This window comes from Penicillium nucicola (assembly GCF_028828085.1).
Source record: "Penicillium nucicola strain IBT 29836 chromosome Unknown utg000005l, whole genome shotgun sequence".
NCBI classification, from domain to species: domain Eukaryota; kingdom Fungi; phylum Ascomycota; class Eurotiomycetes; order Eurotiales; family Aspergillaceae; genus Penicillium; species Penicillium nucicola.
Genome location: NW_026643129.1, coordinates 145,605 through 158,311, shown reverse-complemented (window position 1 = coordinate 158,311; position 12,707 = coordinate 145,605). Strand labels below are relative to the sequence as shown.

The window sequence follows — 12,707 nt, the reverse complement described above, 5'->3', positions numbered from 1 at the left end:
AATATGAAGACATATATACATCTCTCGGACAGGACAACTTGAGATTGATATTGCGTGGGTCATGGGAATAGCTTTTCCGCATCATCATAAAATGATTTTGAGCGGTCAGACCAAGGCGTGCCAGAATTAATTCGAGAGGTGCGGATTATTGACTAGGCAACCCCATAGACATTGCGATACGATCAGGCCAAGCCTTGGAGATTCCTGGCGATTGTGGACCTGTAGGGTGCAACCTCGTCTGTTCTTGAGCCAGAATCATCATCTCATTGGGGTCGGTGACAGTTTGCAGGTCATGGTTAGCCGTTCCGAGAGTCAACCATGGCGATTCTTCCTTACGCCGACCTCGAATAGATACCAATACAACCAAAAGCTGCTGGAGTAGTGCAAGGGCTGAATTTATTCCGTCGTGAGAGAATTTTGCCAGCGTATCTGCTCTTGTATCAGGAATGATCCCGAAGAAAGAGGAAGATTGAGAACAGTCTTCTCTCAATGCTTGTTTAGTCTTGATGCCGGCCAGCATTTGAGATTCTAGGCCGTGCAGGGTATCTTGGCTTATCTCGATTTCTCGAATGAGACGTTCTCTGTCCGTGGGTCTAGTCTGTGTGGACGCGACAATCGCTTTGCTCCTGACGAGAAAGCCGGGGCATCGTGCTATCTCATGAAATGCATGCTCGATCAGCACGCCTAAGGGGTAAGATTTTCCTCGTCTCTTTTCGTCATCCAGAGTCTCTGGGAGGGTAGATCTCCATTCTTCATCTTCGAGAAAACATGCCTCACCTTGAGATAGTGCTTCAAATACCAAGAAGCCTCGAAAGGATAATATCAATGTGCGACCGATCCCGAATATATGGGCTTTCGGTCCCCGAAGACGGAAGAGATGGCTAATGCCCCGTGAATGTGTTAACCAGGCTTTTTGTTCTGTTGCATTGATCATTTCATATATGCCGACAAGAATGGCCGCTGCCAGAGTTGTATCCGTGCAGACCAAGTTAGGGTTTTTGATTGCTTGAATCAGATGCTGTAATGCACGTCCATACATTTCCCGACTGGCAATAATTTGTCGTGGATCGTTGTTTGCTTTGCCCAGCTGCCATGTTCCAATACTGCGCAAGGCCCAGTCGAGCGATCTGCCAGTTTCTCGTTCGTTTCGGGCTATGTCAAACCAGTTCACATCCACAAGGCCTTGGTATCCATAAAATATGCCTGGGAAGACGTCATCCACAAACGCACAAAAGCTCTCTCGTTGACGCTGGCTAAGAACTCCAGCAACTAGGTAAGGGGATATAACCTCGTCGATTGATCCCTGTCTCATCATAGCGCGGCGCTGCAGTTCATGTGGATATTTGGCGGGGGGACGATTGGCCGAGGCGATCTCCAGGGAATCTGTTTGTGATGTGGATTCCGATGGCTTGGACTGGCTGGCTGTGCCGTATTGGTGGTAGAACTTCCGCTCTCTTATATACCCAGGACATATCTGTCCTCTTCTTTTGCAAGACTGGCATTCTGGCTGGGTTTCATCACACTGCGGTTTCCGTGCATTAGTTTGCGCCAAGAGAACAAGAAAGAGGGTATCATACTTTGACCCGCCGCCGGAGACAAGCCAAACAGCCTTTGCTGCGTGGTACACCGACCATCGTGGCTCCTGAACGCAGAGTTCAAGCTGCACTATGTGATTATGAGGCACAAAGGGGGAAATATGTTGAGAATACGAGACCCCGCGGCTCAACCGTTGCCGTATCATTTTCTTCCCGCGTCGAAGGCTTTGCGGGGTCCCTTGGCGGCAACAATTGGTGCTCGTTGCGACCCGGTCAATTTAGCATTTTTCCACGAAATGGATGGCTGTGTTCTGACGGGCTGTCAAGCTTCAAGAGGGCAAGCGACCTCTTCATTGGTCCTATTCAAATTATTGAAGCATCCATAGAGTATTGGATGTTTCGATATTGCAAGAAAATGCCACATGTTTGTTAAGATGTAGACTGGTGTAGCATGCCCACACGTCCAGGCGAAAGGGGGCGATTGTATGTTGCGAACCAGACATATTCATCTTGAATATGGCACGGATCTTATAGTTGAATCTCAATCCACTAACCAAGGATTCAAGTCAACATGAAGCAGAACCGCATGCCATTCATTTTCGAATGACTTTGACCTGGTTCAAGACATCGGGAGCGGCCAAGAGAAAAGAGGTAGCGGAGCTCATGCTCATGAACTCTGGTAATCAACCAGCATCATCGAGATACAATGACTGGGACTTCAGTAGAGCAATTTCTCGTGAAAAAGGAAATAAAGGGAGAATGGTGTTTATGCTGCACGGCGTGCATCAAGGGCAAATTACCGAATCACGTGTGATGACGTCTCTTGATCAGACTGGCCTTCTCATGTTTTTTTTTCGCTCTTCTGATCTCTTCTTGTAGCTCGTATGAAGATTCAATAATGGACAGTCCTCAGAGAGTCTTGCGTTGTGTATGACTCGTGGCTATGGATGCTCCTCGGCCGTGAGCATATAGCCGACTCGGCATTCGATGAACCCGAAGCTTTGCCCCACGCGTCTGAGCATCAGGAGATAGGCCCTGCAACGGCATATTTGAAGTCCCTAGTTCTTTGAACAATTGAAAACATCATATATTCAACTCTAAATCGATCATGATAACACCTCTCTCCCTCTCTTGTCGGCCTTTGCGCCTGGTCCAGCCTGCGAGATCTTCATACATTACTTCGCGGCTATATTCAAGTCGCCCAGGAGGCCGTCCTCTTCCTCTTGCTGGCGTGACGGTAGTCAGTCTTGAACAGGCCATCGCAGCGCCCTTTTGCACAAGACAACTTGCCGATCTAGGAGCACGTGTCATCAAAGTTGAACGACCTGGTGTCGGCGATTTTGCCAGGCAATATGATACACGAGTCTCTGGACTAGCATCACATTTTGTGTGGACCAACCGCAGCAAGGAGAGCTTAGCATTGGATCTCAAAGATAATAATGATCATGCCGTTCTCATGAAACTCCTTGGCAAGGCCGACGTTCTTGTCCAGAATCTGGCCCCAGGCGCCAGTGCCCGACTAGGTCTATCTCATGAGAGTTTGAAAGAAAAGCACCCCGGTCTGATTGTTTGTGATATCAGTGGGTACGGCCAAAATGGCCCGTACATGAAGAAAAAAGCGTACGATCTCCTCATCCAGAGCGAAGCAGGTATGCTGTCCGTGACTGGCACCGGAAAGGAGCCCGCGAAAGTGGGAATTAGTATTGCGGATATTTCAGCGGGAATGTATGCCTACAGCAATATTCTTTCAGCCCTTCTACAGCGTGGGAAGGATGGTCTGGGTTGCCATATTGATATTTCTATGCTCGAGAGCATGGTGGAATGGATGGGTTTCCCGATGTACTACGCTTTTGAGGGTGCACCCGGTCCGGTACCGGCAGGAGCTTCACATGCCGCAATTTATCCTTATGGTCCATTCGAAACCGGAGATGGATCCGTCATGCTTGGCATTCAAAATGAACGCGAATGGCAAAGCTTTTGCACAGCAGTCCTCTTACAACCCGATCTGGCCACCGATTCGCGCTTCTCGAGCAACTCTATGCGTGTTCAAAATCGGGATGACCTCAAGAATGCCATTGAAGATGTCTTCTCAAAATTAACATCGGAAAACACTATTGCTCGGTTGGAAGAAGCGTCAATTGCCAATGCCAATGTCAATGATATGCAGAATGTATGGGAGCATGCTCAGCTCAAAGCCCGGGATCGTTGGACTCAAGTGCAGACTTCTGCCGGTTTTGTTCCAGCTCTTCTGCCTCCTGGGTCAACTCAATCGGCCATGGGCCCGGTTCCAAAGGTCGGAGAACACAATGAGGTCATACTTGCGGAGTTGGGCCTGGCTTGATGATCTATGTACAAATAGAATCTAGGAGACACAGAATATTACATCTTAGGTCTTTTTAGAGTTGGAAAACATGCACCGGGTAGGGTATCAAATTGCGAAGAAATATGTAAATTCTGACTATAGAAATCGGTAGAGGAACTCGAGGTTCTGCGGGTTCAAGTGATCCGGGTTTGACAAAGAGCCCGCCATCCCCATCACATCATCCCCCTCCATGTTCAGCAGCTCATACCAATCCATATTTATTGCAGCATCTTCTGCTGGGTCTTGGAATGGCACTCGATTTGTATCTGCCAACAAGGCTTTCTGTGAATTGGGCGACAGCAGTCCGTATAGGCCACTGGTTGGCGTAGCAAGGGAGGTTTCTGCTGGGTTTGGGGTAGCGTCAACGCGTGACGTAGATGGTGGAACTGTGACGTCCGCCAGTCGAAGATCGCGGGCTGTACGGTCATCTAAACAGCAAAAGAATAGATCAAGGACCCAGTTCTCTAAATCCCAAGACTTCTGTAGTTCTTTTAATCCAAGAAGGCAAAGCTTAGCTCGATGCTCTGCCAGCTTGCGGGCCGTGCCAGTAACCCGCCCGAAGTGAATGGTATGAATGCACAAAGCCGAAAAAGTGTGCGTTATTCTGCCCGAGTCAGTTCAGGCCTTTTGGAATATTGGGACCAACGCCGGAAACAACTCACAGATGAAGCGACCCATGTTGGACTAGGTTCTCCGATAGCATATCTTCGAGAACACGCGTGCTTCTTGTTGCAGCATCCAATGCCATATTACCCTCTGCGCTTGACGATCGTCCTGGGGGCTGCAGGAAAAGTGGTCTATACAGAAGTATATACAGATTGCTTTATCTGTGTTAGCCAATCAAGTCGCTGAGAAAAAGTCAGAACAGTCATACTTATAGGCCATATGGAGCATGCCAACAAGAAACATGACTTCCCTATCCATGGGAGTTTGAAACTGCAATTCCATTGGAAGGTTAGACTCCCATTCAACCAACCGTTGATGAAGCATCGGCCTAGCTGGATTATCCAACTTTGAATGGCCAGGTAAATATTGGCTGGAGACAATTTCTCGTACTGATGATCGAGCATTAGTGTTTAGTGCTTGGAGACCGTAGACAGCTTTAGGAAATCATACATAATCTTGCCAGCTGAGCCAATCCTATCACATACGGAATATGAACTTTCGGGGGTGCTCGAAATATTTCGGATTGCTCAATAGGCTCACTATCCTCAAAGTCCGAGGCTTCAAGTTCGGCTGTTTGACAATCTTCATCACGTATCCGGGGCGGTAGTCCTAGCGCTGCAGATGTTTGTTGATCCCGAACCTGTAATTGAATTAGTTCAACCGCTCGCATTCAACAGGAAAAGTACGAGAATCGTACATATAGAGCCCACCAAACTCTTTTCCAAACTTTCTGGTCTTTTGCATTTAAGAATGACAATTTGGACCTATTATGTCAGCTTATACATACTCATTCAGTGGTTCCAATTCGTTGCATACATGACGTGCATCCCTTTCTTCTGCGCTAGCCCAATCGCAGCACCAAGCCAGAACCGGACATCTCGTTCTTCGGTCGGAGTTCCACGCCAAAAACTCAACAGAAAAAGCGATTGCAATCGGATAATCGTATCGGTTTCCCATCCTGAATCGTATATATCTTTTGTCCTTTCGTAAAACTCGCCTTTTGCTCTATACCTATCACGAAAACCAGCAGATTCCAAGGCTGTATCCGAACATAGGCTCACTCCAATGAACAGCATGGACTGCAGCAACAAGGGTGACAGTGTCCCATCTTGGTACCCCTGTTGCACAGATGCTCTGTCTAAGATCGGGAAACACGGATGCAGCCAATCAAAGTAAGCTTGAAGAAGTGTGTTACAGATAGCAGGTGCTGGGAATATCAAAGCCCCTTCGCGGGTAAGGCGATCATGAAGTAGCTTACGACGAGGGGCAAGCGAATCGGCGCTACTCCCAGGTGTGCTGTTAATCTCGGAAATTGAGTAATGAAGTCTTGCTTTTTGAATGGTGCGAGCATAGCCTTTGTCTGGGGATCGACGACCTTCATCCACAACGCAAGTGAGAGGGCTGGATTCGCCAAGAAAGACGGTTTTCTGAATGGGATCATCTGTTGTAACCTGGTGAGAAAGCGGATAATTTGAGCGTTGGATCAATGGAAACTGTTTGTGGGTCATTTGGACATCAGGGCTTTTTGCTGCGCTGTGAGTTGGCGTAGCTGATCGAGCCGATCCCTTTTTCTTGCGGCGGGGATATCTGCCGATCAAAGTAAGCACATACAATCTAATTAATAATTCTATACATACTTCCCGCGCCTGGATTCTCCAATTTCACATGAGAGATTCCATGAGACGCAATTTTGGCAAGGCTGCATGTCAAGCACATTGCAGCGCACGCGACGGGAGTTACATGCTAGACACGCCTTCTTTGCACGCGTCCGCCGCCGGTCGAGACTTTCGGCTTCCATCTTGTGTATGCAATTTATCGAGTAGTCGGCTGTTTCAATGGGATGTTCATGCTAGATGAGCGAGGGTTGTGCTTTTCTGTTCTACTCTGCAGCAAGATTGTGGGGCTTCGGCTTCTTCGGTTATATGCCTCGGTCTTTTGCCACCGCTGATCTCATGTTTAACGTTTTAAGCTTGCAATGTGTTGGTTCTTAAATTCCATCTGTTTATATCCAAGATTTGAAGTTATATATTCAGTCGTGCAGGGCGCAATTCTTTTCATGGATGATGCGTGCTTTCGCAAAAGTATTTCCCCAGGTTTGCTGCATGGGTCTATAATGTTTCTACGTTTGGTACCCAAGCAGTCCGGTTTGTTACGAGTCACATGAAAAATGGCTACTGTAATTCAGAAAATCAAATCAATTCCTGTCTTTCAGGGAAATTATATCTATGGTACAACTGGTCAGTTCTTGGTTGGAAGTTTGAACAACTTCTTAACGAAGCTCTTCTTCTCAGATCCCTCCTCATCTCGAGGAGCATAAAATCTCCTTGTAGAATCAAGGTTGATATCTTTCAGGGCCTTCCATCTTCTCCCGCGGTAGTAGATCTTTGCACCAATATAGAGAATCACAATGGCTACCACAGAGAGGTAATTGGCGAAGAAGTTCTTGGCACTAGGTGAGTCGCCTAAAGGAGACACAGCCAGGTAGAACTCGATGATGATCAGAGCCACACACCAGAATAGTCCCCAATATGCAGCCCAAGGGAAAGCCCATGACTTCCATGGCAGGTCCTCTACGGAGCGGCCTTGGGCCTTCCATGCAGCTCGCATACGGATATGAGACAGGCAGATCATGCCCCATCCGAAAAGAGTGAAGAGGGAGGTTAGGTTGGAGAACCAACCGAACACGTTAGCACCGCTGTTGCTGACATTCAAGTAGGCAAGACCTCCTCCAATGATCAAGGTAGGTGCAAGACCCCACCAGGGACGACCCCAACTATCTGTCTTTTGCAAAATCTAAAGATACGGGTTGAATATTGTTAGTAATGCTTGGACAGAGAAAGGAACCGACTAACCTTGGGGCCCATTCGCAGCTGTGCAAGACCAACTAGTACCCTAGATCCGGCGTATCCAGAAATTCCACCGGTGGACAGAACGGATACCAGAATGACAGCGTTCATAATGTGAGCCAGCGGAGCCACGCCAGCGTTCCTGTACATGATAACGAAGGGACTGGCATTTGTACCAGAGCCACCGAAGAGATTTTCATCCTTCGGACTGACGTTAATAGTAACGATCAAACTTCCTAGGATGTAGAACAAGCTCAATCGAATCCACATTGACTTGACGGCCTTGGGAACAGACCGCCGGGGATTGCTGGTTTCTGCCGCGACAAGTCCGGCATTTTCGGATCCAGACAGAGCGAAGATACATGTAGGCATGACCGAGATGAATCCCTTGAATCCATTGATGAAAGCCATCTCGTTCCAAAATTGGAAGCCAATGGTGCCGTGTGGTCTCGCTGGATAACCCCCCAAGGGGCCACCACCAGCGGACAGAACGATTCCGGAGATGATCACAACAAAGATAAAACCAAACTTGATGGCGGCAGCCACGACTTCAATCTCTGCAAACCATTTGACCGCTCCAACGTTCATCAAGACGATGACGAGCCAGAAGATAGTGATCAAAGCAGCGGTGGGAACGGCACTTGTCCAGAACCCGAGAACAGTGATGGCTCCTTGTACCTCGTTCGCGATGGTGATCCAGTAAGAAAACCAGTATGCCCATCCCAGTGCGAAGCCGGCGGATTCGTCGACGAATGTATTGGTCCATTGTACGAACTAGCGGGAGGGTGTCAGTAGAGAGCAGGCCATGTGAGACAGATTATTCAACTTACAGCACTAGGAAGAGGATACATGATGGCCATTTCTCCGATACTGTGACTGACACTCCAAATGATGGTTCCGGACAGCAAATACCCCAAGAAAATGCCAGCCGGACCAGCATTCTTCAACGAAGTTCCAGATCCCAGCCAAAGGCCCATGCCAATGGACGAGGCAAGACCGATCATGCTGATATGTCGGGATCCTAGCTGGCGTTTGAGCCCAGAATCCGCGCCATGGTCGACCACATCGTAAACCTCTCCTATGATTGTCTCATCGGTGCTTTTGTCCTGACCATTCTTGGTCTCGCCAACAGACTTTTGAAATGATGGGTCTGACATTGTCCCGGTGGATATGAGATCCCAGGCAATGAGCAAAAGGCGAGAAACCGATAGTAGATAACACTCCCTGCAATTGCTGTAAGGAAGACTCAGGGGAATTCAAACTTATATACTATGCTGTCGGTGCCCAGCCGCATAGCTGGGCAATACATGATCATTTGATCCAATTAGCTTGCTTATCTTGGTTATCAGTTTCATGGGTTTGCCCAAATAGGAAATTAAGGCTATCTTATATCGTCTCTGCTCATTGGACAATGAACGCGATAACCATAATCGCCAAGGTGGCCACCCTTGGAATTGAGCTTGTTATCGTGCTCAGGCAATCCCTTATGGAGACGAGCCTACGCCCGGTTAGAACAGGCTATCAGCCTATTAATATGTTGTTGATTGGGTTTCACCCTGGCACGACAGCCCCGTACTTTGCCAAGACGCCGCAGAATACTACCTGAGTGGATAGATGTCAAGGATAGGAGTGGATGAAAATGGCGTGTGAGATCCCGACTACTGTACGTGTTGGGGGCAAATTGATAGAGGCGTGCGAGATTAGTACGCGTAATTCAGCCCCAAACAAGTGTTCAGCGCCGAAGCAGATTCGGCCAGAGGATCCATCGTCGATGATGAAACCGCAGATGCAAAGGGATATCAAATGACGATGATCAGCTATTCTATAGTCCAGATCAAAAGCTCCAGAAGAAGGGAGAGAACCGACGCAGGCAAGTGACATGGTGGCTGATAAGGAAACAAACACAGCCCTATCTGGTAGGCGGTGGGTATATGCAGAACCACCGGAACCTGCTGAAGCCAACGTGTATCTAGTCAGTAGATCATTTATTTGGCCAATCGGCACGTGCGAGAGTCAAACCGGGCGAGAAGTGCGGCCAAGATCAAGGGTCTTGGCACCCCGTGAGTTCATTGGCAAGATTGGTTCTCTTCGGAGACCCCGAGGACAGATATGATTCTATTTGTTGCCGCCTGAACAGGCCAAGACGGTCAATGCTACGAATGATATATGTGCTCGCCCTCAGATACAAGTCGAAATATGAGCCAGTAACACCATAACAACACGCTTCCATCCCAAGCCTCTTGGCTGTGGTTCTGCCTTTACCCAGGCCTTTATTCCAATCTCCGATGTTGGCATGCCGCGCCAGACCCCTTGGCATATGACCAAAATGGCGAAGAAGGTCAAGTTGGACGGTTGGCGAGCTCCTTGGCATGGATTGGCAGTTGTGAAAACTTCGCTCTCATCCGCTGCGAAGGCCGATGAGCTGACTTGATCACTTTCCACATTACACTGAATGCGTATCCCCTTCAAAACTGCATGAGTATCGCGGAAGCTTCAAGATATCCAAGTCGATTCAAAGGTCCATACAATAGGGATAATCGTGATGCTGCGCCAATATCTCACAAGAATCGTTGGCGGGAGTCAGCCTCTCACCTATTACCCCAGAAAGGTTGCTCACTGGATTGCACCTCCTCCTAAGAAATCAGATGATGACCGTGATCAGTGGCCTTCTCGAGCAGCTTTCTTGCTGGCCGCCATGGGAGGCTGTGCTGGCCAAGGAAACTTGCTGCGATACCCGTCAGTAGTCTACAACAACTATGGACTACAGTGGTTTATTCCATATTTGTTGGCTGTCTTTGCAATTGCCATCCCAGCCCTTATTCTGGAAATCGCTATTGGACAAGCCTATCGTGGCGGGGCGGTGATCGCGTTCAATAACATCAATAATCGATTGAAAGGTGTCGGCCTTGGTCCAGCCATTGTCAGCTTTGTCGTCGTGCAGTATTTCACGGTCAACTTAGCGTGGATTATGAACTATTTTCGCAACTCCTTTCACAGTCCCCTACCATGGGAAGGCCGAATAGAGGAATTCTATATGGGCAATGTTGTTGCCAATGTTGACCCCGTAGTGGGAAGTCTCACTGCAGACAATAGTGCTATTACAGACTACACTTCTTTCCCCGGCGTTTCCTTGATCGGTGAGACGGTCGGCTGGAGCGCCTTCATCTGGTTTCTCATTTGGATATCCATTTTTCGTGGTGTAGGTCTGACCGGCCGTGTGGTATACTGGACAATGGGTTTGCCGATTGTCACAACCATTATTATCGTTGGTCGTTCTTGTTCACTTGAAAATGCAGGTGAAGGTATTCGACTTCTATGGGCAACATGGAGGGGTGACCAACTTGCCTCGGGGACCGTTTGGCAAACTGCAGTTGGACAGGTCTTCTTTTCCACTGGAATCGGCTTTGGATATTTCACTTCATATGCTTCGTATAACTCCAAGCACTCCAATGCTGTCATGGATGCGATCCTGATATGTGGTAGCAATGTTTTGTTTGAAAATTTTGCTGCCTTTGCCGTATTTGGCGTCATAGGCTACCTTCGACGATGGCCACAGGATGGTGAGCGATTAGGAGCATTTGTGGTTGGCTTCTTGACACTTCCGGAGGCTGTGCTTCACATGCCGGGCGCGAATTGGTGGGCTATTCTTCTCTTCTTCACACTGGTGGTTCTTGGGTTCAGTTCTGCCTTTGTGATGCTTGATGTGGTGGCTACCCTAGCTGTGGACGCTGGCGTCAAACTGTCACGACCAGTAATTGTGACTGGACTCACAATACTGTCATTCCTCATGTGTCTGCCATACTGTACCCAGTTTGGATTCTATCTACTGGACGGCATCGACCGATGGATCAACAACGTGGCTTTAATATTTGTTGTGTGGTCAGAACTAGTCGGAGCTACAACGGTATATCGGTGGCACGATGTGGTGAGCCAGACTGGCTTTCCAGCTTTTGTTCTCTATAATTTCGGATATTTTGGTGCTCAAATTCTCGGAGTTGCAGTCGCACACGGAGTTTCTAGTCCAGAAGCTGGTGCCGGTGCAGGGTTTGGGCTGTATATCTTCTGCTCAATAGTGTCAACAGTGGTGGCTACGACTCCCAACATCAAAGCTCCCAGCTTCTGGGGACGAAGTCTACTTCTCAGTCGATTTTGGTATTTAGCTTTCTACTCTGTATGTCGCGCTGAGAATCCGTCCGTGAGTTTTGGACATTAACATCCACAGGGAAACCAGTTGAGACGCGACTTGAACGACGTTGTAGGCGGCAACGGAAACTGGAACATTCCTCGTTTCTGGCCCGGTCTCCTCCGGTACATCAGCGCGCCTATTCTGGCCATTGTGTTTAGCTTTGCATATCCTGAATTCTACTCCCTGCGGTATGATCCAATGATGATTGCAGGGTTTGTTCTGGCACATATGTGCTTGTTCTTGATTTTGCTTGGTGTGGTGTTACCGCGATACTACAATGTTTTCATTCCGGTCCATCGGCGGGGCGAAGGAAGCGAAATTACGGTTGTCAGTCAGCCTAAAGAGCAGTTTGTAGACACTTCTGCGTTTGACATTGAGGGGGGCATTGCGGGTCTAGAGCCTGTGAACATAAGTTCCGACCGGACAAGTTCCGAGAATACGACAAGAAAACACGGGGTTTAGTCTGTGATCCTGGCTTCTATACCGGTCGAGACAATCACTTGTTTCAGCTGTCACTTTGCTATCATACATCTCACAGAGCGTAAATTTCTCATATCTACCTATTCGGTGTTACATTTGTCAAAACATCACGTGCGCATTGATATAGAAAACTGAGCATTTAATAATATACTAGTCTTATGGTACGCTCTTCCGATGCACGTGAATGCATTCCCATCTGGAATGAAGAAAAACCTTCCATGATTAACTTACCTCTAGGGACCAAGTGTATCTAACAATGGGTGTTCTGACACTCGAAACCCCGGACGGCAAAGCGCAGACGGACTAGAAGACAGCGGAGCTTCCCGCTCACATGATCGGGGTAACCCCGATTCATAAACTTTATTGGTGACGACGCCAGTCAATCAACTTGTGCTAGGATATCCTCCGATGCCAGATCGTCAGGGACTTGTGGTAAGACCTCAAGACCGGTGTCTTTCCCGGCGGGTTCATCCGCCTGAGCTGCATCATGAATTTCTGGGGTGACCGTCCGAGAGGAGATCGCGTGACCGGACAATAAAGCATCAAAAAAGATCCAATATAAAGATAAGAAAGCTTGCGAGATGGTTTCTCAACGCGGAATTCTGTTTGGCATCTTTGGTCAGGTTATTCAT

At 48.2% G+C, this 12,707-nt stretch overlaps 5 protein-coding genes across 5 annotated transcripts; 2 read left to right on the top strand and 3 right to left on the bottom strand.

The window, feature by feature from the left end:
- Window positions 1-145: 145 nt before the first annotated feature.
- Window positions 146-1,634, bottom strand: N7511_005135 (Zn(II)2Cys6 transcription factor domain-containing protein; the record flags this gene model as incomplete). The annotated part of the gene is made up of 2 exons (XM_057127512.1): window positions 146-1,522; window positions 1,578-1,634. The coding sequence occupies 2 exons, from the start codon at window positions 1,632-1,634 to the stop codon at window positions 146-148; spliced, it is 1,434 nt and encodes a 477-aa protein (XP_056984029.1).
- A 1,009-nt stretch (window positions 1,635-2,643) lies between these two features.
- N7511_005134 (CaiB/BaiF CoA transferase family protein) lies at window positions 2,644-3,876 on the top strand (the record flags this gene model as incomplete). Its single annotated transcript, XM_057127511.1, has 1 exon — window positions 2,644-3,876. One exon carries the CDS (start codon window positions 2,644-2,646, stop codon window positions 3,874-3,876), a length of 1,233 nt encoding a protein of 410 aa, XP_056984028.1.
- Window positions 3,877-3,993: 117 nt separating this feature from the next.
- Window positions 3,994-6,361, bottom strand: N7511_005133 (Zn(II)2Cys6 transcription factor; the record flags this gene model as incomplete). The annotated part of the gene is made up of 7 exons (XM_057127510.1): window positions 3,994-4,501; window positions 4,560-4,718; window positions 4,772-4,952; window positions 5,014-5,203; window positions 5,261-5,327; window positions 5,380-6,150; window positions 6,201-6,361. 7 exons carry the CDS (start codon window positions 6,359-6,361, stop codon window positions 3,994-3,996), a joined length of 2,037 nt encoding a protein of 678 aa, XP_056984027.1.
- A 440-nt stretch (window positions 6,362-6,801) lies between these two features.
- Window positions 6,802-8,566, bottom strand: N7511_005132 (putative amino acid transporter; the record flags this gene model as incomplete). The annotated part of the gene is made up of 3 exons (XM_057127509.1): window positions 6,802-7,356; window positions 7,416-8,183; window positions 8,240-8,566. 3 exons carry the CDS (start codon window positions 8,564-8,566, stop codon window positions 6,802-6,804), a joined length of 1,650 nt encoding a protein of 549 aa, XP_056984026.1.
- Window positions 8,567-9,951: 1,385 nt separating this feature from the next.
- Window positions 9,952-12,057, top strand: N7511_005131 (sodium:neurotransmitter symporter family protein; the record flags this gene model as incomplete). The annotated part of the gene is made up of 2 exons (XM_057127508.1): window positions 9,952-11,580; window positions 11,632-12,057. 2 exons carry the CDS (start codon window positions 9,952-9,954, stop codon window positions 12,055-12,057), a joined length of 2,055 nt encoding a protein of 684 aa, XP_056984025.1.
- Window positions 12,058-12,707: the final 650 nt, after the last annotated feature.